General features: G+C 34.8%; 1 protein-coding gene across 2 annotated transcripts in view; it reads left to right on the top strand.

Annotated features, from left to right (window-relative positions):
• LOC144968292 (alpha-mannosidase 2C1-like) overlaps positions 1-26877 on the top strand; it is a 43872-nt gene extending 16995 nt beyond the window's left edge. The window contains exons 14-28 of one of the 2 annotated variants that reach the window (XM_078906506.1): positions 945-998; positions 1450-1576; positions 4061-4237; positions 5321-5351; positions 5572-5657; positions 6378-6516; positions 12670-12761; positions 13745-13839; positions 15987-16106; positions 17718-17790; positions 18502-18732; positions 19246-19355; positions 23467-23546; positions 24945-25093; positions 25965-26877. In XM_078906506.1, coding sequence (XP_078762632.1) covers positions 945-998; positions 1450-1576; positions 4061-4237; positions 5321-5351; positions 5572-5657; positions 6378-6516; positions 12670-12761; positions 13745-13839; positions 15987-16106; positions 17718-17790; positions 18502-18732; positions 19246-19355; positions 23467-23546; positions 24945-25093; positions 25965-26201 — 1801 coding nt within the window. In that variant the 3' untranslated portion in view covers positions 26202-26877. The remainder of the gene's footprint in view (positions 1-944; positions 999-1449; positions 1577-4060; positions 4238-5320; positions 5352-5571; positions 5658-6377; positions 6517-12669; positions 12762-13744; positions 13840-15986; positions 16107-17717; positions 17791-18501; positions 18733-19245; positions 19356-23466; positions 23547-24944; positions 25094-25964) is intronic. The other variant, XM_078906507.1, reaches the window with a different exon arrangement.
• The last annotated feature ends 418 nt before the right edge of the window (positions 26878-27295 follow it).

Genomic DNA, 27295 nt, shown 5'->3' with positions numbered 1-27295 from the left:
GCTATGGATGTCACAATCTTTACTACTGTGTCAAAATTGACAATTTCCCAATACAATCCAACAATTAAATTCTACCATCCTACTTTCCTCTGCTTTTCACCCATCCCAACCCCGCCTCTGACAGCCGCTACCACTACTAATCACTTCAAAACCCAAGTCCCTATAATAAAAATAGACAGTCTCAAACTTCACATACAGTTCATCACCCACCACTCACTTGTCATTATAGGCATAGTTACCTAATCAGTCGCGAATTGCACATCTTTATTCTACTCATACATTTGGTCAAAGTGTATCAACATGTTGATTGGTCAGTCATGTGCCTATCTTTGTTGCATCATCGTGGTATGCTACACAAAACACACAGAGAAATGTTGATTGTACACACCATAACTACTATTTGCTCACCCCCTCCTCTCCTCCCTATTTCTATTCTCAATAAGTTATGTGTGCCATGCATGGTTTCCTCTTTTCTTCCTGATTTGTTCATTTTTCTCAACTGGGTAGTTGGAGCTGTGCTCCAAGAAATATTAGCCTGTCATAGCCAAGCATGATTTATTTGAATCTTAGAGGCTGTAGAACGGGGAGTTGATAATTTTACCATTGTAGTTGAGCTCCTGTTGCATCCGAGGCTGTTTATGCGAGTGAGAGCTGTACTGTATTGACGTTTTCAATAGATAAGGATATGTGCATTTTGAGTAGTCTTGACTGATGAGATGACATCCATGGCATCCTACTGATCCCTTCTGTAATAAACTATCCATTGCATCATGAATTTTAAAATGAAAATATTTTTTATTTGGAAAAGAAAGTAATTATAAAAGATTTAAAATACTGTTTCCTTTAATAAAATAGACCAAAGTGGATACAAGTTCGTTTTTAGTTGGCAAGTCTGAAAATGCAGCTTCTGACTCTTATTATTTAATTGTTTTCATCCTCCTCAGTGAAGAGATGTTGTGGAGACTTGAGCGATTCAAAGATTGTGATGGGTTGCCCAGGTAGGAAAATGTAAACTTTGTCCTTTTGTTTTTGAAGGAAAGCAAGCAAAACCAAAATTAAGAATGATGCAGTTAAGCAATCAAAATTTTGGCTTTGATTAGACTATAAAAATGTGTTTTACGAATTGAAATATAATTTTGTTTATGACTTAGAATATTGATAGATTGTCCCATTTTTTCCGTTAAAGCACCGTAAGCCCCTTCAATTATTCATGAGAGGTAAATATTGTGCTGCAAACAAGCATTTGATTTGATTAAGATAAGGAAGATGGATCTTTATTCATCTCAATTGATTAGCATTACTGCAGATATATTTTCTCTCAGTTTTTTTTACATTGTGAATATGAGATTGTGTGTGAGTCCAAGATCATAGAGTTACAGAGCAACACAAGTGTATCATTTGCTGCTATTTAATTCTGTTTTATCTCCTTTTTAAAATCCATATGACCAGGATAAAGATGAGTGGTCCTGATGAATTTTTTTCTTCCATTGAAAATAAGGATCTGAATATGTTGTGTCGTTGGCGTGGAGAGTTATATTTAGAACTCCACAATGGAACATACACAACATGGGGAAAGGTATGTCTTGGTAGGAATTGATATAAGTCATAGTCAAGAATATTTAATTTATGAAAAATATAATCATTTGTTTTTTGTTGTTTTTAAAGATTTATTGACAAATTATTCTGTATAAAGAGCCCTTAAGTGTGACCAAATATGTCCTGGATTGGTGCACCCCCAGGATAGGAATTTAAATATAACCTTTTTGTTCTTTCTCTTTACAAAATGTAACTGGTGAAATCATAACATTATAAAGTAAATTGACTTATGACAACTACACAACATCCCAGATCACGTCCACCCAAAACAGGTACAGAGAGAAACATATTTGCTAAGTACACAGTATAATCGTTAGCATGTATCCACTTTAGAATGTTTAAATCTATTCTTCTTCTTCTAGGTTCCATGCCTGGTCCAGGCTTCGGATACTGCATGAATTATCTCTCTCCATTCCTCCCTGTCTCTTGCTTTTTCAAACAGCTCTTGGATTGTTAGGTTGATGAAGCCCTTCAGTTGGTCTATGAGTGTTTTTTTTTGTCTCCCCCGGGCGCGTTTACCAGGTATTTTTCCACAACTTGCCAGGTATTCATTCTTATCTTTCCTTACTATGTGTCCGAAAAAGGATAGTTGTCGATCCGCTATTAAGGGCATTAGTTTCCTTTGTTGGTATGTTTGTTTTAGCACTTCTTCGTTCGTTTTGTGTGCAGTATACGATATTCTCTGCATCCTTCTCAAACACCACATTTCAAAAGCTTCAATGTTCCTGCATTTGTAGTCCAGCTTTCGCATCCGTATAACAAGATTGGCCACACGTAGCACTTCAAGACTCGGAATCTAATCCCGAATGACATCTGTTTGTTTTTCAAAATGTTTCCGAGGTCCATGAAGGCCTGTTTGGCTTGAGTTATTCTTGCTCGTATGTCTCGGTTACATCTTCCATCTATTGTCACTATTGAACCTAGGTATTTAAAACTTTCTATGTTGGTAAGTTGCTCGCCGTGAATCGTTATATTGCAGGTGTTGTTGTTTTTGGGGTTTTTCTGTATTACCATGCATTCCGTTTTGGTGATATTCACTTCCATTCCCTTGGCTTCACTATCTACTACCACTTTGTCAACAGTCTTTTGAAGGTGGATTTCTGATGTTGCAACGAGTACCGTATCGTCTGCGTATCTTATATTATTTATGTTGTGACCTCCTACTTTTATTCCCTCCATATTAGTTATGCCCCTCATGATTGTTTCTTGGTATAGATTAAACAGATCTGGTGAGGCAACACACCCTTGATGGACTCCTTTCTTAATAGGAATGGAATTTCCTGTAGAGTTTCCGATTTTGATAGATGCTTGCTGGTGGTAGTATAATGTTTGCATGATTCTGAGGTCTTTCTCATCAGCGCCAATGGAGTGCAGTTGTTTTAGTATTTCTTCGTGGCATACTCTATCAAAAGCTTTTTTGTAGTCGACAAAACAGAGGTATAGTGGGGTCTGAACCTGTATAGCTCTTTCACTTAAAACACAGAGGAGGTATATTGCATTCCTTGTCCCTCTGTCAGGTTGGAATCCATATTGTTCTTCTGCGATTTCGGGGTTAATCTTATTCCTTAGCCTGTTGATAATTATACGCAACAGTATTTTGTTGATGTGGCTTATTAAACGTATAGTTCTAAAATTTTTGCATCTGACTGCACCTGCTTTCTTTGGTATTGCTATGAAAATAGAGTTACAGAGATCTTCTGGAATTTTCCCAGTGTTGGATATATTGTTGAATAATATGTGAAGTTCATCAATTTCTAGATCTCCTGGGGTTTTTAATACCTCTACAGATATATATGTTTAAATCTATAAATTGCCCTAAATCAAAATGTAGGCATGATTTCAATGAAATATACCCGCAAATTACTGAGTTTGAACTTGGTTTAAAGCATATTTTAAATCCACTCACCCAGGCTACGATTCTGAGGCAAACAATGTTTTTAAATGATGGAAGATTTCTAATCATCCTAACTTTTGCATTACTTCACATTTTTTTAAATGGACCATGCTTCAACAGCTGCAAAACCAACACACAATTCAGACATTTTTCACTAAAAGACAAAATACAACTTCTCCATCCAAACCTGGACCTGAGAAGAAGAGTAGACTAATTTATAGGTACTCCCCTAATTTCTCCCTCTCCTGAACTCCAAAAAAAAACCACACTACATTGTCGATTTTTTTGTTTATTCACTTTTGCCATTTAATTTTTTCTCAGTGCGCCTTTAAGAAAGACCACTCTGTTGCATTACTCTGATAACATGCGACATGGTATTTGAGAATAATGTACAGGCCTTATACACCTTGCTGATTTTAAAAGTAAAGAGTCTCATCAACCCACAAGAAAAAAGCAAAATAAAAAACTTATAAATCAAAACACCAAAAAACACCCCCCAAAAAATTATTTAAAATAAAAAATAGAAGCAACTAAAACAAATGATGCCATGAAATTATACCCTCAAATTAGGTGAAGAAAGGCAACAGGCAGTGTGAGATCCTATTGCAAGAGGTTGAGGCCTTGTGTACCATAGCATGTCTTAGGGAATCAGGGTTTGAATACCCACACGAAGAGCTTGGAAGGTTGTGGAAGCTGCTGCTGCTGAACCAATTCCACGACGTTTTACCAGGGTCATCAATCACACAGGTATGTAGGACATCTGTTATCAGACTGTTTTTAGGGTTTTTACTGTGCTTATGACACTACTTTGTTATTTCAGAGTCTGTAAAAGGGAGACGATGAAATAATCAAACATAATAAAAAAGAAATGACAAAGGGAATGAGTTCTAACAAAGATCAGAAGTAGATCCAATGGTATAATATTATTGTAGTTAGTCTAAAACAGCTTATAAGTCAAACCGTGACACTGCTAAAGGATTCCTTCCCCCCCCCCCCCCCCCCCTCCCAAGGGACATGCTTAACTGGTTACAAAATAAGCAGTTTATTAAAACCTAACAAGAACATAATATCACGGGGAGCTGATTTACAAGGAAAAAATAGCATCCCTCACATTAAGATAATCCACCTGACTACTTACGTCTCATGCTCAGCAAAAGACTTCAGACAGGGCGTAGGTGGATCAAAATGATCTCATTATATATGCAGGACACATTGTCAAATGGAAAGGATAAACGATATAGCTGAGAAATAGCACCCAAGCTGTAGAGCTATGTAGAATCCACTAGGCCACAGAAGCTATCATCCTCTGTCTAAGGGGAACTCCACCCGTTGTGCAAAACTATTATTGATATGGTAGTTAATATAAGAACGAACATGCAGTCAAAATCTGCAGAAATTGGGTAGCTTGAAATAAATAAAATAAATTTCCTTTATTCATCCATTTTGGGAAATTAGTCTTCATAGTCATCCCCAGGGAAGACTGGAACCACCCAGGCATCAACTGCAGTGTAGTGCTACAACCTGAGCTAGGGCAAAGTGGCTTTCTCAAAGCCATTATAAATGTTGCTGCTCGAATCTCGAAGAAATAAATAATAATGTGAAATTGAATGTAAGCTTCAATTTAATATACGAAAACAGATAAAATGGAGGTTTCGGGTTTCCCTTTATCAACAAAACAGGATGAATGATACACTACAAATGAATGAGATAATGTGGTAATGGCGTTGTTAAGATGAATCAACAAAATCATTGATGAAAATTTTCGTGTCGATATTTTATGTATGACCTCTATCTTACCATTTGATTTGTTCATTCGTTGTTGCATTGCAGGTTTTTAAAGATGCGACAAAGTATTATGAAGGTAAGTTATATTATTACAGGAGTGACTAGGGAATGAAATTTGATATATTTGTCTAAATTTGTTGTGTTCCAGTCTTTGATAGTGTAGGATGCAAATGAATATTGAGTTTGCAGATTGGAGTTTTTGTGTTTTTGAGTGGGCTTTTCTTTGAATGCGTTGTATGTCTAGTTGTTCTTGAAAGTTGTTATTGAAATGAACTGTTATTTTTAAAATCCACCAGACATTTGTGACTCTGGGTCCAAGTTGTTCAATGCTGCTGCTAGTGTCATCGTCAGGTCAGGTGGGAAAGACAAGTCTGCCTCTGAGGTAATTTGGGGTTTTAAAAAAAATCAGAAAAATTGGGCATCATTTAACATGCAAGTCCCTTAATTATATTCTTAAAAAATAATTATAACCCAGTGAATATTATGTCTTGGTCCCATATATCAGTTGGTAGAGCACTCACTTCACATGCAAAGGGACCGAGTTTGTTCCCAGGCAGATTTATTTTCTGACCCTGTCCAACCAACAGTGATTGGGTTTGTGGCTTTGTTAGATATAACGGAAAGTACTCTGTGATAAACTAGTGTCCTATCAAATGGGTAGCAAGCAATTGCTATTGTCCATTTCACGCTATGGAGACTGGAAAAAACTCTGGCTCTATGGGCCTAATTACTCCAAAGGATTACACAATATTATGTAATTGATTATACTGACTACATAGTTGGTTAAAAGGACTAGTGGTTTATCCCACATATAAAGGGTTTCCAAATGTTACTTGGACGCCATTTTTCATTATGTTGAATCCCTTTTATTTAAAGATCATTCACTCTTGAAGATTAAAAAGGTTAACAAAAATAGTCGTATTAAAGCTCAATTCATTTTGTTAGTTATTATATATGTCAGGAGGAGGATGAGGAGGGAGGAGGAGGAGGAGTGATTGCTAATGTGCAGTACCAAAACTTATTCCATCACTGAGCAAGGGGCATGAGGCATCTATTACATTATTAAAATTGAACATGTTCCTTTTGGTTTGGACTCATACAGGATGGTGTGTACATTATCAATAGCCAAGGTTTTGAAAGGTCAGAGGTCATAGAGATCTCTAAAGCAAATAATTGCTGCCACACCCCAGCAAAAAAGAGAAAAGTGGAAATCAATGGGGATGGAACGAAAACAAATATTGGTAAGTTTAATATAAAGATCTGAACAAAGTGCCTATGAAACGGTGCTAGACCAAGCAAGAAAGAAAAATACAAGAAAAAAAAAACATCTAAAAAAATTAGCCTTCCTCCTCAGTCCAGAAAGACTGATATTTTGGGATGATTTTTTTTTCTTGTATTTTTCTTTCTTGCTTTGTGTGGCATCATTTCATAAACACTTGTTCACATCTTAATCTTTCACTGGTGCCTGCACCCTAATTTCTCAATTTGACTTTAACTCTCTCTCTCTCTCTCTCTCTCTCTCTCTCTCTCTCTCTCTCTCTCTCTCTCTCTCTCTCTCTCTCTCTCTCTCTCTCTCTCTCTCTCTCTCTCTCTCTCTCTCTCTCTCTCTTCTCTCTCTCTCTCCTCTCTCTCTCTCTCTCTCTCTCTCTTCTCTCTCTCTCTCTCTCTCTCTCTCTCTCTCTCTCTCTCCTCTCTCCTCTCTCTCTCTCTTATATATATATATATATATATATATATATATATATATATATATATATATATATATATCACAGTGTCCAAATTGCGATACTTTAATACCGCGGCCTCCCCACAGCCCTACCGCGGTTAAGCGATGCCAGATGTGCCAGGTGATGACTCACCCAGTTTCGGCGAGAAAACGAACGGCGCGCTTGCTGGACATGCATGTTATAGTAATTGTATGCAATCAACAGTTGGGCATTCCCGTTAAATCAAAACATGCCATTGAAAGCATGTAGGGTGGAAACTGTTAGTAATGATGTATGGTTGTGACATGACAAGTTTCAGTAGTCTATGAATGATGGAATGATAGTTAGAACGAAACAAATGTAGGTCATTTTTTAAACTGATTATCATTAACACTTTTCAATTAAAGTGTCGATTACAAGACAATGAATCCGTGGACATCTGATTTTTTTGTTTTATATTACTCTTAAAACTATTACAATTATAACTCACCCTCAATTTCTCTTGCGAAGTTCATAGTTAATCCAAAAAATGCTCTTGAAGTAGTTATCTATATCCCATTACTGAATTTTTTGAAAGTCTGCATAAAGGTTTACTGAAGCTAGCTTCACACTAATCTTGGAATTGTCAATTTTATAAAATCTTACTTTATACAAATGATTTTCAATAATCCAAATATGAAATTTTAAACATAACTACTACTAAAATACTAAAACTACTACACTACTACTACTACTACTACTACTACTACTAACTACTACTACTACTATACTACTACTACTACTAACTACTACTATACTACTACTACTACTACTAACTACTAACTACACTACTACTACTACTATACTACTACTACTACTACACTACACTACTACTACTACTACTACTACTACTATACTACTACTACTACTACTACTACTACATACTACTACTATACTACTACTACTACTTACTACTACTACTACTACTACTACTACTACTAACTACTACTACTACTACTACTACTACTACTACTACTACTACTACTACTACTACTACTACTACTACTACTACTACACTACTATACTACTACACTACTACTATACTACAATACTACTACTACTACTACTACTACTAACTACTACTACTACTACTACTACACTACTACTTACTACTTACTACTACTACTACTACTAACTACTACTACTACTACTACTACTACTACTACTATCTACTACTACTACTAACTACTACTACTACTACTACTACTACTAACTACTACACTACTACTACTACTACTACTACTACTACTACTACTCTACTTACTACATATACACTACTACTACTACTACTATACTACTACTACTACTACTAATACTACTACTACTTACCTACTACTAACTATTTATACTACTACTACTATACTACTACTAACTAAACTACTAACTACTACTATCTACTACTACTACTACTACTACTACTACATACTATACTACTACACTACTACTACTACTACTACTACTACTAACTACTACTACACTACTACTACTACTACTACTACATACTACTAACTTACTACTACTACTACTACTACTACTACACTATACACTACTTACTACTACTATCTACTAATCTACTACTACTACATACTATACTACTACATACTACTACTACTACTACTACTACTAACTACTATACTACTACTACTATCCCATTATTACTATCATTACTATTACTAATTACTACTACTACTGATACGACTACTACTACTTCTAATACTGCTACTACTACTATTACTACTACTACTACTACTTCTACTGCTACTACTACTACTACTACTACTACTACTACTACTACTACTACTACTACTACTACTGTTCCAAGCCTGTCACAGGCCCCCCTACCCACCTCGCCCGAGAACACATTGAGATAATACATTTGAGCACAAATGTGAATATTTAACATTTATCCCTAAATCGCTCATATCGCGAACTTATTCTAAAACTTATATTAAAGACAAAGACTTCAAAAAAGGGAATCACGAAAAAAAATAAAACTTCATGGATCCAAACCAGAGTTATTAATTAAATTAATCACATCACTCACATCAAATTTGATATCATTCCAAGAGCGATAAGCAGTCGTATTTTAACTAATATTATTTTCCAAGTTGAAAACCAAGAAACAATAAAAATTACACAGAAACAAATCTGAACTTGGTGATAACATGAATAATGAAAATAAAATGAATCGTTCTGAAGGTTTGGTGGGGGAAGGGGGCAAAAGAAGGGTTTCAAAGCAAATAATTGCATCACATTGATGCACCACACGCGCATGCCACGCCAACGTCCGGCTTGCATACCTATCGTGTCACGGTCAATTACGTTTTTCCCGAGAGCAAGGGTATCGGGTATCAGGTGGTCAGCCTGATGTGAGGCGATTGAAGTAGCGCTCAGAGTCGAAAATATGACGCTGTGATATATAAATATATATATATATGGATAACGATTTCAAGCAAAACTACCACTTTTCTCCTTGGTACAATTTCCTTTAACGCACAATAATTGATTCTGTCCTTATAATTTCGGTACTTTATAATAAATTGGTTAAATTGGCGACCATAAGTTTTAAATAATATTTCTTACGTCTTGAATGATATGAAAATATACAAAAAGGAGTGAACTATCAACAGTTTTACAGGCAAGTATGAACTATTTTTTATGACGCCCTCTTACAAACTGAGCGATTGGGTTTGTTATCTTTTTTGTAATCGAAAATACAAATCTGATTTCAAATCCTTTTAATAACTATGGCTTTGAAAAGTGGTAAGTACGAATAATAATTGCGTAATAATTATTTAAGACATGTTTAGAATTAGGCTGTAGTTTCTGCAGACGATAGTTGGACCCATTGTCGTGCTTGCTCTGTCAAGTCGCACAGATATTATGGTGATCAGACTCCGACATCCTGATTCGGATTTACTGTTTCTTATTTTATTATGAATTATGGCCTGTGGCTTTATATTTATATATTTTTTTCTATATGGTTAACTGATAAATATTGACTTTATTGTATAAGTCTAGAGGGCCCCTTTGCTCGTCACGTCAACTTCACAACTTGAACTTGAACAGTTCTTTCTATTTCTACTTCACAGTTTCTAGTTAGTGGGTCTGCACCATGTCATATTCATATATGATGGAACTTGGACTCTGAATATAGTTATGCCCATTACATGGATCTGGTGTTGCTGATATTGATCTGAGATGTTACTGAGTTACTGATACAGTTACACTCACTCACTCTATTACTATTACTATTACTATTTATTATCTCTGTGACTATGGAAAGGGATTATGGATTTTGTCTCATTGATCTAAGATGTAACTCTATTAATCAATTCTATGACTATGGAAGGGAACTATGTATCTGATTTTGAGCTACTCATTGACTGTAAGGAATGAACTATAGTAGTCAGATTTTTTATGAATGGCGCATGTTTTTCCAGTTTTTCTCAGATGTCCCTCTATCAAAAGTTGTAAAACTTATTGTCAACCTCCAAATCAATTTCTCTTAACCAAATAAAGAATTTGGCCCGTATTTAATTGTGGTGCCATATCACAAAAAAAAAAGATTTCTTCTGCACGACCAATAAAAAGCCACTTTAAAACCGCTGTCATAAAATTAGAGATTTTACACTGCTAAATATGTAAACAGTTTCGCACCACAAAGTAAGACATGAATTCATCGTTTTTCAAAAAAATATTGTGACACGGTAGTTCCGGCTAGTGGTTATGAGTTCACATCATACTATTTTCCGAATAAAAGCAAAACACATTAACTGTTATAAAGTAACAACTTATGTAGTATGCATCCAATAACGTATATTTATTGTTATAAAATGTAAACTTGTCTGTCGTTCCTTCATATTCGGATTCTGTACGAACATCATATAAGTTTCAATTAACTGAACATTCCATTTTAACAAATTTTTTTCAAAATGGATAAGCGGAAAATCATAAGTTTGACACTATAAATCATTTTTTATTTCCAATCCTTACCAGTTAATGATTTTAATATAGCTGTAATAAGCGAAATACTTTCCTATTGTTTTAAAAATTCGTGAAAAAAGTATTTTTATTAAGAAAAAATGATCCAGAGGTTCATACACATTTTGCAGCTGTACATCGTGAACGATGTACATAAGCTGAGAAAAAGAAGAAAAAGACGCGTCCCTTATTAAAAGTCTGACTTTTGTATTCTGAATATATAGTTATGTCTCATTGATCTGATATGTTACTTTATTAATTAACTCTATGAATATGGAATGGAATGGAACTATGAATTTGATGCTACTCCATTGACTATATTGAATGAATCAGAACTCTGAATGTTTTTCCTCACATGAACTTTTGCCTCTTGTGAGTCTGATGTTCATGGACGTGATTAGTTAGCAAATTCAAGATGGGGAAAATTGTGGTGTTGCGAATTGCAATGGTGACTTCAATGAAGCCAACAAATGTTGTGTGTTCAGATTGCCTAAAGAGGAACCAGAACGGTAAACATGGTTAAACAAACTCCCTCCTCATGAGGATATTGAACCACATCTAACAAAATTTGTTATTTGTGAAAGACATTGGTCTGCAGGTGTTCCAATGAAAATTCAACCTGGCAGACCGATCGTCCCTTATAGGGATGAAATAGTGTTAAAAAAAATTTTTAAATTAATAAATTCGAGAGATCCTAATTACAACTACTATGTAGTGCATCCCTTAGTAGATATTTTGGTATTCATATATTTCTTTGGATCATCCTCCACAGATTACCTCCCTTTGTTGATATTGTACATCTCCTTTCCCCTTCATCGAATTGTTCATCCTCATCCTCATCCTCATCATCACTTTAAATGTACATTCATTAATCAAGCTTCTATAGAAATCATCCTGAATCAATCACTATAAGGTCAGTTTTTAGAATATCTAACTACTCGTCCTTTCCGTTTCTTGGCTACTCTTATTCACTGCTGATAATAATAATCATTAGATATTTTCTTTTGGACCCAGAATTCACAATCACTCTCTAAAATGGTAGATCTTGCCATATAATGCCCTTGCTGTTATTTTGGTTTGAATTTTCTATATTTTTTGTTGGCCCCCACTAGCGTTGCCTGAAGATTCCATATGAATGTCCTTTCAGTATAGTTGTCCTCGATATATATATATATATATATATATATATATATATATATATATATATATATAATATATATATATATATATACACACATCAATACGTACATACATACACACAAAGTGAGAGAGTGTGTGTGATAAACACTCACACACACACCCACTCAGTCACTTTCTCTCTCTCTCTCTCTCTCTCTCTCTCTCTCTCTCTCTCTCTCTCTCTCTCTCTCTCTCTCTCTTATATATATATATATATATATATATATATATATATATATATATATATATATATATATATGTGTGTGTGTTTGGGCACATGTTTGTGATAAACACACACAGACAAACACTCATATACACTCACACACACACACACACACACACACACACACACACACACACACACACACACACACACACACAAACAGGTGAATTTACACATAACTCCTCTCCATCTGTCACATACCCATGAATACAATTTTCTCTCTTGATCCCGCTTCCATAAACCATTTTGACTTTATTTCCCAGTTAAGGTTAAAATCCCACCCCTGTGTTTGAGGTCATTACAGGACTGTGTTGTGGAGAAGACTGAGAATACAGCTGTTGTTTTGACTAAACAGGTATGTCATTATGCCGACCAGAACACTTAATCCATTGATCCTGTTGTTATCTCGAAGCTCGCATAATTTTATCAAGTAAATCACGCACACACACACACATAAACACACACACATACACACACAGACACAATCTCTCTCTCTATTTCTCCCTCTACCTTTGTGTCTCTCTCTCTCTCTCTCTCTCTCTCTCTCTCTCTCTCTCTCTCTCTCTCTCTCTCTCTCTCTCTCTCTCTCTCTCTCTCATTCTCTCTCTCCCACTCGCTCACTGCTCTCTTTCTCTCTCTCTCTCTCTCTCTCTCTCTCTCTCTCTCTCTCTCTCTCTCTCTCTTTCTCTCTCTATTTATCTATCTGTATATATATATATATATATATATATATATATATATATATATATATATATATATATATATATATATATATATATATCCTTTTAGTTTTCTTTTCTACCTTTCTCTTTTTTTCATCTCTTTTTGAAAATGACCCATCTGTCCAAAAATCTGAGAACAGTTCACAACTCAGGGTGAAGGTCTCAACATATTTCAGGGGTTGCTGGGCTATCACTAGGCTTTTATTCTTGTTGCAAGTAATATTTAAAATGAATATACAGCAGTTTAAAAAATACACACAAACAAACAATGTTCTTAACACGGAATGTTTTTGTGGCTTTTCGCCATCGTTGTTTTTTTCTTTTTAATTTTTGTCCGCTGATGAATTTTTGTGAGCCTAAAACATTCCAATAATTAGTAGTTTAATCTTTCTTATGTTGTTATATTTATTTTTGTGCATTACTTTGTACAATCCACAGTTTATTCAAGCAAAGTGTTCACTTTGAATTATGCATGCAGAGAGCTTACCACTCTAAGTGAAAATTACTTAGTTTCATGTTATAATCAGATAGATAATGAGAAAAGAGGCATTGCTTTAACTTGAAAGATTTCTTTTAAAAACATATTATTTCCATTATTTTACTTTGTGTATTTCAGGGAAACAACTTTGTCCTGAGTAATGATTTGATTCAAGCCATCATCGACCCAATGGGCAGGGTCGTCTCTCTAAAATGTTTTGATAAAGAGGAGAAGTGAGTTATTATTATTATTATTATTATTATTATTATTATTATTATTATTATTATTATTATTATTATTATTATTATTATTATTATTATTATTGTTATTGTTATTATTATTATTATTACTATTATTATTATTATTATTATTATTATTATTATTATTATTATTATTATTATTATTATTATTATTATTATTATTATTATTATTATTATTATTATTATTACTGTTGTTGTTGTTGTTTTTGTTGTTGTTATTATTGTTTTTAATGTTTTACTTGTGAACACAAAATCTTTCCACAAATTTATTAGAGAGTTTGTTAACAAAATTCTTTAAATTTTAATACTAACTAGCCAAGCCCTGGTCTTCAACTGAATTGAATCTTGATCTGGAACCCTGTGACTGAGAAAATGAAACGCTGCACATTCTTAGAGAATCATTACATCACAAGTTTAGATGATAAAATCAATCAATATTCAAAACTTATTTCCAATATTATAATTTGACTTAGAATCCGCCAAAGTTGCAACTCAATTCTCTATTGAGTAATGAACAATGTTAAAAACAATGATAATATTAATGCATCTATCACTGCACACAATACATAAGCTCTCAATGCTTATATTATTTTTTTTTCCCTTTCAACCCAACCTGAATTACAACACACAGTAATCAACCAGCATCTGGTGGTTGGTATCATCAAACTTTTAAGTGAATTTAAAAGGTTTGTCTCATCAAACTGGTCAAAAGTTTACAGTTTTATGACATGTTTTGTAAATCTTGATCTCGAACAACTATCTAACTGAGGCTTGTCTTGATAATGGAAGAAATATGAAAACACCACTATCGCTCGATTACAAATTGTAGTCAAATCTATACATTTTTTCTACCATGAACCAATCATCATTGAGCTGAAATAAAATCTGTGTTTGTAGATAATTTTTTTTTTTTATAAAAACAAAATCTAAAATTAAATGTTATGGGTCGTAAACACACTTCTCTACATACAGACAAGTTTTGAAAACATTGTTAATTGTTTGCTATCAATCCAGTGGTATGAGAGCCTATTCAAACAACACAATTTCATTGCTGTGATGTGTGGAAATTTATTACATTTGATAGTATTGATATTATTCTTAATTATGAACTAAAAACGGATAGCTAAGTCTCTTGAATTCTAGAAAAAAAAAGTAACATGGAAAAGCGCTGGCCACCCTTCCACATTATAACTTGAACATGGTACATCACCTCTCTTACGCCTGCTTCAGACAAGAGATTATACTTTTCTTTTTTTAAACACTTTGAACTTGGTCAAGTCTTTAAAATAACTGCTTTATAGTTGTGCGTCTTATAAATTGGTTCATATGTCTTGTCTAATATGTTTAGTGTTGTTGTTGGTTTGAGACCCGTTGTGTTTTGAGTACATAATTTAGTGGATATAACGCTTTGTATTGAAGAGTTTGTCAACATATTCTGTACCGTACACTTTGTCATCAATAGCGATATTCTTTCCACTGGGAAGTGTGAATATTATCTATTTTATTGTACGTATTCAAAGTGTCTGCTCCCTAAAGAGTTTCTGTGTGGGGTTCCTGACCTCCTACAGTGAGCAGGGAGGCACTTACTGTGCCTTTTATCCCCCTATATATGTTTTCCAATATGCTTTCTTTCTTTGTCTTGGAATGAGTTTATTTGGTTTTGTCCTGGCCCTGGTACAGTTAGAGTTTTGGGAGATGATATTTTTTTTGTCTTATAAATCATCTCTCTGTTATGAACTGTATTATTTCTGTTTTAAATATATTATTATTTGTAAGCATTCGAGTGTATTCCTCTTTGTGGGGGCCTGTGCTTTTGTCAGGATGAAACATTTAGATGATCTCAAACTAAGTATACTGATAGTGTGCTCTTGGAATCTACACTTGTTCTCTATTTGAACCAGTTCCCCTTTGTCTTACTTTTTTTTGTGGTGCTTTAATTGTAATTCTAGAACTTTTTTATTATCCCATTTTCTTCTTTTTTACTGGCGCTGATATGACCTAAATGTGTTGCAAGTGACGTAAAACCCTTGAGAACAAGAACCTAAAAAGTTTATCAACAATTAAGACATTTTCCATACACAGTTGTGTATATAATATTAATCTATTTTATTGTATTCAAGATGTCTGCTCCATAAAGATTTAGTCAACACATCTTACCCTGCTAACCAGTTCGTTATCTATGACGACATTCCTCTCTACTGGGATGCCTGGGATGTGATGGACTACCACTTGGAGACCAGGTGGGCTTTTTTATAACACTTTTCACGTTGAGTTCCATTTTATTCAAATCTGATCCCCTGACTGTCAGCATTGGACTTTTAAGCTGTGTCAGGTTAAACACAAGAATAGTTGCTCTTGGATCTACATTGTGCTACTTTGTAGTCTCATGGTATTATACTCACCAGACGTGCAGGTTCCTGGTTTTTACTCCCACTCGGTATAACATGAAGTTGATCCAGGTGTAAAATGAGTATTTGACAGTTTACTGCATTGTCCTTGGTGTCACATCTTGTCCAATATCTCAAATGTTGCTGTTGACTTGGGAGCGCTTAAAAAGCACTTTGTTCACATTTAGTGGATAATGGGCCATATAAAAATTCTTATTTTACTTTCAATCGCTTTTGCATCGCGGGTGGTTGGATGGGAGCATCACCCTTGAATCATATACCTATGATGTTCGCATGGGTGTACGATCCGATAGTGATGTCGTTTCTTCTTCTCTTTACTAACCTATCCTGCTTCTTTGGTTTGTGATTTATTTTTTGACAGGGGATATTTTTTTTTCTGTAAATCTTCTGCCTGTTTGTTCTTGGTTATTTATAATTTATCTTATGATATCTTTAGGTTATGATTTTGATTTACATTTGTACTATTTTGGTTAGATTGCTTGTTTTTTTGTTTCAGCGGTCTCTCATATAACCTCAATTGTGTTGGAAGAGACCTAAAGCAACAAACAAACAAACAAAAAAGCTTTTGCACCTGTCCCAATTGTCTAACTTTTCCTAATTATCGGTTAGCTACATTTACAGGTTTTGATTATTCTATCATATTCCTTTATATTGTATATTTAAGTAAAACTAAGCTGCTTGAAGCTGTGGACTGTAAAAAGTAATTACCAAAAATGAATATAACGGCTTTGATAAAGAACAAAATATCAAACAGGAAACATTTCGGGCTCAAAACTTTTTCACAGTGATCCATTGATTACTCCTTTTATTGAAAATTCATTTCACGCAGTACAATTTAACTGTCAGTCACCCCTTTTCAAAATTTTGAGTTGAAATAGTTATTGTGTTCAAGTGCCATACCTTAGAACAACACCAGAGCCTTAAATTTGTACTCCTTCTATCCCGCCAAGTTGATGGCAATTTTCAAACCACCCTGGACATGAGTGTGCATTCGCTCTCATATGCCTAAATGCAATGTTACTGCATGAGACACTTTAATTCTTCCGTCAATGCTGCTGTATGGATTAATTTTTTTTAAAATCTCATTTGTTTAGAAAGAAATGCTTCTGCCGCTTGATGTAGAAATTAATCATAAAGGATAGGCACTGACATATGCTTTAACAGTGTTGATACAAAAAGGATGCCTAATACTTTAACTATACTGAAACTATAGGGTAAAGACCTGAAAAAAGTCTGTATGAATCAGTGCCAGGCAAAGAAGAACGAAAAAAAACAAGAAAAAAAACCATCCCATTGCCTCTACTGGGGATCGAACCTCAGACCTCCTTATTAACTGGTGATGTGCCAGAGGTTACCTGATAGTTGGGAAGATTTGATATAGACAAGCATTGGATAATGCTTTATTACTGTAATCTTTTCCAAAATTTAACTATTCCCTTAAAGGCAGCCTGTCTGTGAAACTATTGACAATGCAAAGGTGTCGGGAGATGAAAGTCCTCTGAGGAAATGCTTGAAGGTAAAGAGCTGGCTTTAACTTTAGAGGGACTCTTTAATTTTAAAAAATTACTACAATGAAAGGTATGACTGGTTATATGAAGGACAAAGAGAGAAAAGCGATTGAGAATTCATTTAATCAAGATTTTTCTTTTTTTAAAAAAGATTGTGAGTAAATATTTAGACGTAATAATCTATTGTGTCAATGTGACACCAATTATTTCCTATAGTAAATGGATTAGGGCAGTGTAGCTAAACAGTATGAGCATTGTAACTTGGAAGTATTGGGTCTGACACTCATCTGCCGCCTTGTAATGCCTCGAGCAAGTCACATCAGCCTAATTTACTTTGCATTGCTTGACAGTGGGTTATTTCAGTCCTCTATGGAATTGGACCCAAAAGACAATGTTACCATTGAGGATGATAGAAGGCAATTTTTATTTATTTTACAATTTTAATTAAATTGTAAAGTCCTTGAAGTAAATTCTTTATATGTTTTTTAGGACCAAAAGTCTATTCCCCCCCCCCCCCCCCCCCCTAACAAAAAAAGAAAACGAAAAACAAAAAACAAAACAAAAAGAAAATGTAACCGAAAGTAAAATAAAATTAAAATGCATAATTATTTATTTAATTATTTGATATAAAATATTACAAAATATAGCTAGGAACAAAAGAAAAACTCCACAAAACAAGTAATTGGTATTCATTTTATTCAATGTCATCCACTATTCAGTTCAGCCTCAAGATCAGTGAGCTGAGTGACATCCAACAAGAGATTACCCTTGATGCTGGCAGTCCTTACCTTAGATTCAACACCACAGTGTCATGGCATGAAAGTCACAAAATGCTCAAGGCCGAATTCCCAACCGCCATTCATTCCACATCTGTGACTTATGACATTCAGAGTGGGTTCTACGACCGTCCAAATCACTTCAACACTTCCTGGGACTCGGCTAGGTTTGAGGTGAGGATATATAAGTGTGAACTAATATGCACTTTTTATATTATGCTCATTATGTTTCTCAGCGATCCAATTGTTCCTCCTTTTACAAAAAGTTCCATTCATTCAGAACAATTTGCCGTTGAGTCACCCCTTTTGTATTGTGAGTTGAATGGGTTTACATGTGCAAAGTGGCGTACCCAAAACAACACCAGGGCTTACAGTGTCTACTATTACGAAAAATTAATAGAATTACGAAATTTTGGCTCCAGATTCAGAACTTCATGAGCATCTCTAAGTCATTAAAGCTTATTGAAAATGAAAGTTGATGTCAAACTACATAATTTTAAGGTTTTTGAAGTATTATTATAAATATTACGTTTGATGATGATGATGATGATGATGATGATGATGATGATGATGATGATGATGATGATGATGATGATGATGATGATGATAATGATGATGATGATGATGATGATGATGATGTGCTGATGATGGGATTCTTATTTTTAAATTTGAACATGAATCTTTCAGGTTTGTGGCCACAAATGGGCTGACATATCAGAGCATGGATATGGTGTTGCCATTTTGAATGACAGTAAATATGGCTACTCAGCTGTGGATGGAATTGTACGTTTATCCCTGTGAGTATAACTTTAATTATACAGAATGAATACTCGTTGGTGTGGTTGTAAATTTGGAATGAAAAATGAATTCATGAAATATGTCATTTTGATTTGCATCCTGGTGGACATTTTGAATGTCTTTTTCTAGATAGAATAGTGCGGCTTGTAGTCTTGTGGTATGACACTCGCTTTCGGATTGGAAGGTCCTGGGTTCAAGCTTTGCTCGGCGCATGGTTGAACCTTGGAAAATGCTCTTTACTCACATTCTCTCACTGTACTCAGGTGTCTGAAAAAAATTGTTGTATCGCTTAACAGGCATCATGTCCTGTCCTATATGTTAAGTGTTGCTGTTGGCTAGGGACCCCTTGTAAATAATTTGAGTACATTTAGTGGATATTGTTCTATATAAAAGCTCAATTTAGAAATGACTATGAAAAATGTTTTTTTTCTCTTTTTGAGGTAAATTTTTGTCTAAAATCAAAGCCCTATCTCCACTGAGTAAAAATGTTTTTGAATTTTCAAAATCCATTCATAAAGAAACAGGTTATGCAGTTTCAAAGGTGTCATTTATTTGGATGACCCGCAAAGAGGAAAAAAATGCGAAAATATGGGACGCTTTTTCTGCTTTTTTTTCGACTTATGGCTGCATCTCACGTAATATGTGGATTAGGAGATTGAAACTTGGCAATTTTATGGCAAATTTGATATAGAATATGATGAAAATATTGGAAGAGTTCTAATAGCTGGATGGTATATTATACACACACACACACACACACACACACACACAGACACAGAGAGAGAGAGAGAGAGAGTGAGAGAGAGAGAGAGAGAGAGAGAGAGAGAGAGAGAGAGAGAGAGAGAGAAATGAGTATAACACACACACACACAGAGAAAGAGAGAGATAGAGAGAAATATATAAAGAAATGAGTATATAAAGCACACACACACAGAGAGAGAGAGAGAGAGAGAGAGAGAGAGAGAGAGAGAGAGAGAGAGAGAGAGAGAGAGAGAGAGAGAGAGAGAGAGAGAGAGAGAGGGAGGGGGGGGGGGGGGGGGGGAGCGATTGCGTACATAAACGAAAGAAATATAGAAGGAAAAGAGAAATTGGACAAGGGGACAGAGATTACTGGTGGAACGTGACTTGGAACACAATAATTAAAGTAATGCTAAGATTGTAGATTATATTGCAATCAAAATCTTTAACATCATAGTTTCTTAAATTCATGTAAATTAAATAGTCAAATTATCAGCTGTTTATTGAACCCAAACGCAATGGCAGACGATAAACACCCCTCTGCCAGGGAGACCACGCAGACATTTTGACTAGTCATGAACTTTGAACGAGGTCAACCAATCAGAAAGCGCTTTGCCATGACCCGCTCAGTCGACAGTTTGGTGCCAAATCATTTTGACCTCGTATTATTGTGAGTGGGGCTGTAAAGGGGGGCAAAATGGTTTCCTGTCTTTTATGAATGAAGTGCAAATTAGGATGTTGTTTTGTGAAATACGGAAAAGTGCTCGTCATATTCAAATGAAATCTTACAACTAAAAAGAAGAAATGTTCATGTATTACCTTGTCAGCGACAAAACCTCCACACCCGGTAGTTTTAGAAATATTTTACTCCAAAGAGTAAAAATCTATTTTTAATGGTCTTCTGGTAATCGCAAGAGTTTTGTCGCTTAACATAATCTAAAATGACCTCTTTTCTAACTATGTGCCAACTTTCAGTCATATTCATTGATAAACAGCGTCGTAATTAATTTTTTAAAATAGCATATACAAAACGGCTTCGTCCCATATTTTGTTGCAAATTTGGGCACTTCGTGAGCGAGAAAGAAGCCCAAAGATTTGTGCGGGATAGTCATTGCTACTCAATTGTTTTTCTGTTGTTGTTTTATATAGAGATATTACTGTAGTGCATCTCTGTGATTTAGTGGTATGACACTGAGCTTGTTCTCTGTTGATACCATGTATGAGTAAAGCTGTTGACAATGCAAAGTTGAGTCCCTGAGTCCTTCCACGCAACAATCTATCTATTTGTCAATTTCTGCCTGTCCATCTGTCTGTCAGTCTATCTATCTACCAATTCAATAAAAACTGTATTTTTGGTGATTGTTAAATCTCTTCGTCCATCTATCATTCCATTTTTCACTCTATCTATCATAAATGGTTTCATCTGTCACACCCTTAATCTACGAGGGCTCTTTCATAATTGACCGAAAAATGCCTGTAAAATCCGCGTTTTTTATGCTATCAACAAAATTCTTGCACGTGGTCATACCTTGACTCGTCCTTCATTTCTCTACGTAACAGCCAAGTCTGTCAACACACTTTTGCCAACGCCGCACCATGGAATAGATACCCTGTCGGAAGAAATTTCCGTCAAGGTTTTGTAGCCATTTCCGCACATGGTTAACAAGCTCTTCATCGACATCAAAGCGCTTTCCTGCCAGCTCACGTTTCAGTGGCCCAAAGAGGTGATAATCAGATGGTGCGAGGTCTGTACTGTGTGGTGGGTGTGGCAAAATCTCCCATCCATATTTCTCTAGCCAACCTTGCGTCACTCGTGCTGTGTGGGGTGTAGCGTTGTCGTGTTGCAAAATTACCCCGTTGGTCAACTGCCCTGGGCGCTTTCTGCAAATGGCCTCCCTAAGCTTGTCAAGAGTTTGGCAGTACCTTGCAGCATTGATTGTTTCTCCAGGTTGTAAGGTTTCAAACAGAATAACACCACGACTGTCCCAGAAAACAGTTCCCATTATTTTCTTTGCTGACCGCATGACTTTGAATTTCTTCGCGACAGGTGAGGATGGATGTTTCCATGTCATCGAATCTTGTTTTGTTTCTGGGGTGCAATGGTGCAACCAAGTCTCATCACCAGTGACTAAGCTGTCAAGAAAAGTCACATCGTACCCTAGAAAGTCTCCGCCGGCGTTGGCAGTAGGCCCATGAACCCTGCGTGAGCTCTTGCTTCTTCTCAAAAGTTCCAATCTTTGTTCTTCTTTCTGTCAATTGCTTAGGAACCCATCTTGAGCTGACTTTTCTGTAGCCAAGTTCATCAAATGCAATTCTATGGGCAGAAGTTTCCGAATTACAAGACTGCTTGCGATTTCATGAAGTTTCAACCTCCTGTCTTGACGAATAAGCTCATCAACTCGCTTCACATTGTCTTCTGACGTCGCAGTTATCGAACACCCTCTCCCTTCCCTGTCTGTCAAGTCGGAATGGCCGGCTTCAAACAAATTACACCAGTGATAGACTTGTGTACGGCTTATAACATGCTCACCATATACACTCTGAAGTTCTTTATGAATTTCGGTAGGATTCAGACTTTTGGCGTTCAAAAAACGTATGACAGCTCTGATTTCCTCCTTTGACCAAGTTTCAAGGTGGGCCGCCATCTTTAAAATCGTCTAGAAATTCATTGTGCAAAATGATGCATTTCATAATTTCTGGGAATATCCGTAAGGAAATAAGGAATATCATGTCGTTTACAGAATTAAAAAATCTCCACTGGTTGCTGAGCAATGGGCATTTTTTGGTTATTTCTGAAAGAGCCCTCGTATATATCCATCAGTGTGTGTCTACAACAATTTCATAATGATAATCTTTCTATCCCTTAACCATCCATTGGAATGTTCCGTGACAGTTATCAATAAATCCCATTCAATAAAGCGTAATAATAAAATAGTAAAGATAATATCTCAATTAAAAGAAATAAATTTCATTAAGTCGTGCTATAGCAAAATTTCTCTAAATATACACTATTTATAATAAAAAAAAACAAAAAATCTTTCAAATAAAAGAACATTGTGCAGATTATTTTTATGTGTCCAAATATCTATAGACAAATCTTTATTTTCTGAATATGAATTTTCATTTCAAGAGCAGATGTTTGTTAAAGAGGTTGGCAGCTACTATTTGCTTTGAATATATCATATTACTTTTTAAATAATGTAATTCCTGATTTGATACCCCTAGTTGATTGATAAAAATCTTCTGATCTAATTATATCTTTATTGATATCCAATTAAAAAATAGTGCACAGTAGCTAAAATCAACTAAATTGTAAATATTTAAGAACCCATTAAAAATTCATTATGACATTGTCTTTACCATCTACTACAGGTTACGTTCTCCAAAAGGTCCTGACCCAACTGCTGACATGGGTGTGCATTCCTTCTCCTATGCCTTGATGCCACATCTTGGTGAGTACAATGGAATCTCATGATCAACCTCATTTTATCGGAAATAACATGAGCAAAATATTTCTTTATTTGACGTAAACTAAAAGCAAATAATTTGAGTTGTCCATGACACCCCTATCTTTGGTCCAAAGATTATGAAACTGAATTTCTTCCAGGGTATAATTTCTCCCATATTCTCTCATGGTTATTGAGCACGTCCAAGGGAACAATAACAGTGATGCAACTCTCATATCGCTGCTACTGCCCTATGGGTGAAAATGTTCCAGATCTGGTGTCAGATCAGAATGAACTAGAACACTGCTGATAAAGAGTGATAAACTGATAAACAAATGCTACATCCTCAGCACAGCTATAAAGTACAATGAGACCTACAAGTTAAACAACACCGTCCTGAAACAAGTCGACGATAACCCATACCTTGGCATCACCTTCTCAAAGGACTTGAAATGGGGGAAACACATTAACAAAATAACCCAAAAGGCAAGCTGCACCCTCGCGTTTCTCCACCGAAACCTTAGCCACGCCCCAACGTCATGCAAACAAAACGCCTACCTTGCACTTGTGAGATCACAATTGGAATAAGGAGCAGTTGCCTGGGACCCCTACCTGAAAGAAGATATTCAAAAACTTGAGAGAGTCCAGAGACAAGGCGCCCGGTTCATAACTGGGAACTATAAGAGCAGAACCCCAGGATGCATGACAAAGATGTTAGAAGAAAGAAATCTCATCAGCCGCCAACAAAGAAGAAAAGAAACCCGTCTGTCATTCATGTTCAAGATAATAACAGATCAAATACCATCAATAAAGGCAGACTCCTTTTTCACGCCACGACCAAACAAAAGAAAAATCCGAGCACTCACTTTCGCCAACCACATAACCGAAAACCCCATTGATAGATACGCCACAAACAATTCGAACTGCTTCAAAATCCCACAGACAAGAACACAAAACTACAGAAATTCTTTCTTCATTAGAACTATCTCGGAGTGGAATGGGCTGGATGAACTGGTCATCATGGCACCACATCTAAACGATTTCAAGGCCCGACTGACATGGGCCCCGCGCCCAATGAGGACGCAGCTGAAATACACCCAGACCATTGGTTTCTTCAGCGCCAACCATACAGATACAGATACAGAGTTAGCATCATTATATTGTTGAATTTAAGCCTTTAAGGCCAAAACTTAATATTTCACAAAACATAAGCACTTTTATTATGTTTCTGGCAGTTTTACCGTTATTACAAAGAGAGTGATAGCATTGGTGTGACTTTGGCACCAGTAATGCTCCAGACACTTTGCAATAACTCCCTTGGTGAAAATAGCCAGTTATGATATTAGGATAGAAAAACTGAACCCTTTAAATAGTTTTGAGTTATTTAAAAATCCCGTTTTTCAGGCAATATTCAAGAATCGGGTGTCATTAATGAGGCCATTGCTTTCAACACGCCCCTTAAAACAGGAAATGGATTGAAAGGAAAGGGATTAGAATTAGCTCCTTTGTTCAAAAGTAGCACTTCACAAGTCATCATACAGACAATCAAGATGGTGAGTGATTCTCTTATACTCTCCTCGATTATAAAAACAAGTTTCCAGTCTGAACCTTTCTTCAAAAAAGAAATTCAGACGGTGATGATTATCCTTGCTCAAGTTTTAAAATTTACTTTAATTCCAGCCAGTCTGCTATTTTTTTCATATTTTTCTGCAATGTTCATGAAAAGAAACGAGCTGATACATATTGGATTAGAGGCGGTATAATAAAAATAAAGATTTTTCTCAAACTTTTATCAAACCTACACTCCTCAACATTAGTTTTAACAAGAAAGAAAAAAAATTAAAATAATCTGGATGCATTCCATCAAAAAAAAATTGTTATGTTAGATAACAATCAAAAACACACACTAAAATATTCTGTACACTTGATGGAACTTATTAGGACATTTACGAAGAAGAAACCCTTGATACCAGCAAAACTGCCTTATAAAATCAGATTGATTACATTAAATGATTTTTGGAATCTACATCTGATACCTATTTGTTCCCAGTTCCCCTTTGTCTTCCTTTCTCTTGGGTGCTTTAATTGTAATTCTAGAACTTTCTACTATCCCATTTTTTTCCTTTTTACTGGCGCTGATATAACCTAAATGTGTTGCAAGCGCTGTAAAAACCTTAAAAAAAACAAACAAACAAACATTTTTGATGATGTTAGTAATTATATTGAAACTTTGATCAATTAAAGTTGTATAGTTGTTTGATGCAATCCTTTAGTTGATGCTAAACAAAATAAACTGGTCAAAGGGGTCAAATAAGCTTATTATGGTTTGACCAAATCAGGCTCAGATTGGTTAATTAGCCAGCCAGACAAAGGGTATTGTAAACACCAATGACAGATCATGTTATTTTCCTTCCATTTTCATAGGCTGAGGACAGAAGTGGAAGTGTTATCCTGCGACTGAATGAAGCATTTGGAGGAAGTGTGAAAGCTGACATTTTATCTGGCGAGAATTTCCGAGATGTTATACTATGTAATGGCTTGGAGGACGCAATGGAGAATGATGGGACTTTGTCCCACCTTTTGTCTGAAAATGAAAAGGGAATACAGTTTACCGTCAGTCTTAAACCTTTTCAAATTGTCACTCTAAGATTTAAACCCTAGATTGACGCCTCAGTCTTAAAAACTCTTTTCAAATTGGCAGTCTACCTCATAAAATTAAAACTGGGTCTATACACACTGCCGTGGATACATTTAATATCATAATGATGTTTGATAACAAATGAAATGTAGAAAATTGAGATCAAAGTCTCCAAGCATCTTTAATCAATTGTGAAAGAATATGATGAGATTAATCAAATATCTGAAAAGATGTGTATGAAACAGTGCCATAAAAATACCAAATAATATATCCGAAGGGCTACTTAATTTGCTATAAATTTGTGCATTCTATATTGTTTTATTGTCCGCCAAAAGATAGCATTATGAATCATTTCTTGTTACATATTTTGTTTCAACAATTATCATAAATATTTAAGTCTCTGATGATTTGGTCTAAATTATTGTGACCAACCATTTCAATCTGGTTGGTGTAAAATGATAATAATATATCTTTATTTTCCCCCAAAAAGTGTCAATTTGTCATTTGGTTACACATTTATTACAATACAATATTGACATAGACACACTCACACAAGATGCACACAAGTAACATAGTAGTTATCGTAAAAAAATTGTTTTTTTAAAAATGAGTACAACAGCATTATCATTGTCTGGGTTAAACCAATCTTCCCTTAGAATAGACCCAACATAATAATAATGATAATAGTAATAATAATAATAATAATAATAATAATAATAATAATAATAATAATAATAATAATAATAATAATAATAATAATAATAGTAATAATAATAATAATAATAATAATAATAATAATAATAATAATAATAATAATGATAATGATAATAATAATAATAATAATAATAATAATGATAAAAATAATAATAATAATAATAATAATAATAATAATAATAATAATAATAATAATAATAATAACGATAATGATAATAATAATGATGATGATGATGATGATAGTAATAATAAAAATAATGATAATAATAATAATCATGATAATAATAATAATAATAATAATAATAATAATAATAATAATAATAATAATAATAATAATAATATAATAATAATAATAATAATAAAAGCACCATTGAACTAAAAACGAAAGGGCGGGTGGTTGGAT

The sequence above is a fragment of the Berghia stephanieae genome, chromosome 3 (genome assembly GCF_034508935.2).
Source record: "Berghia stephanieae isolate SIO BIC M18660-M18661 chromosome 3, UCSD_Bste_1.3, whole genome shotgun sequence".
NCBI lineage: Eukaryota > Metazoa > Mollusca > Gastropoda > Nudibranchia > Aeolidiidae > Berghia > Berghia stephanieae.
Note: the sequence above shows the minus strand (reverse complement) of the source record. Positions and strands in the feature narration are given on the sequence as shown.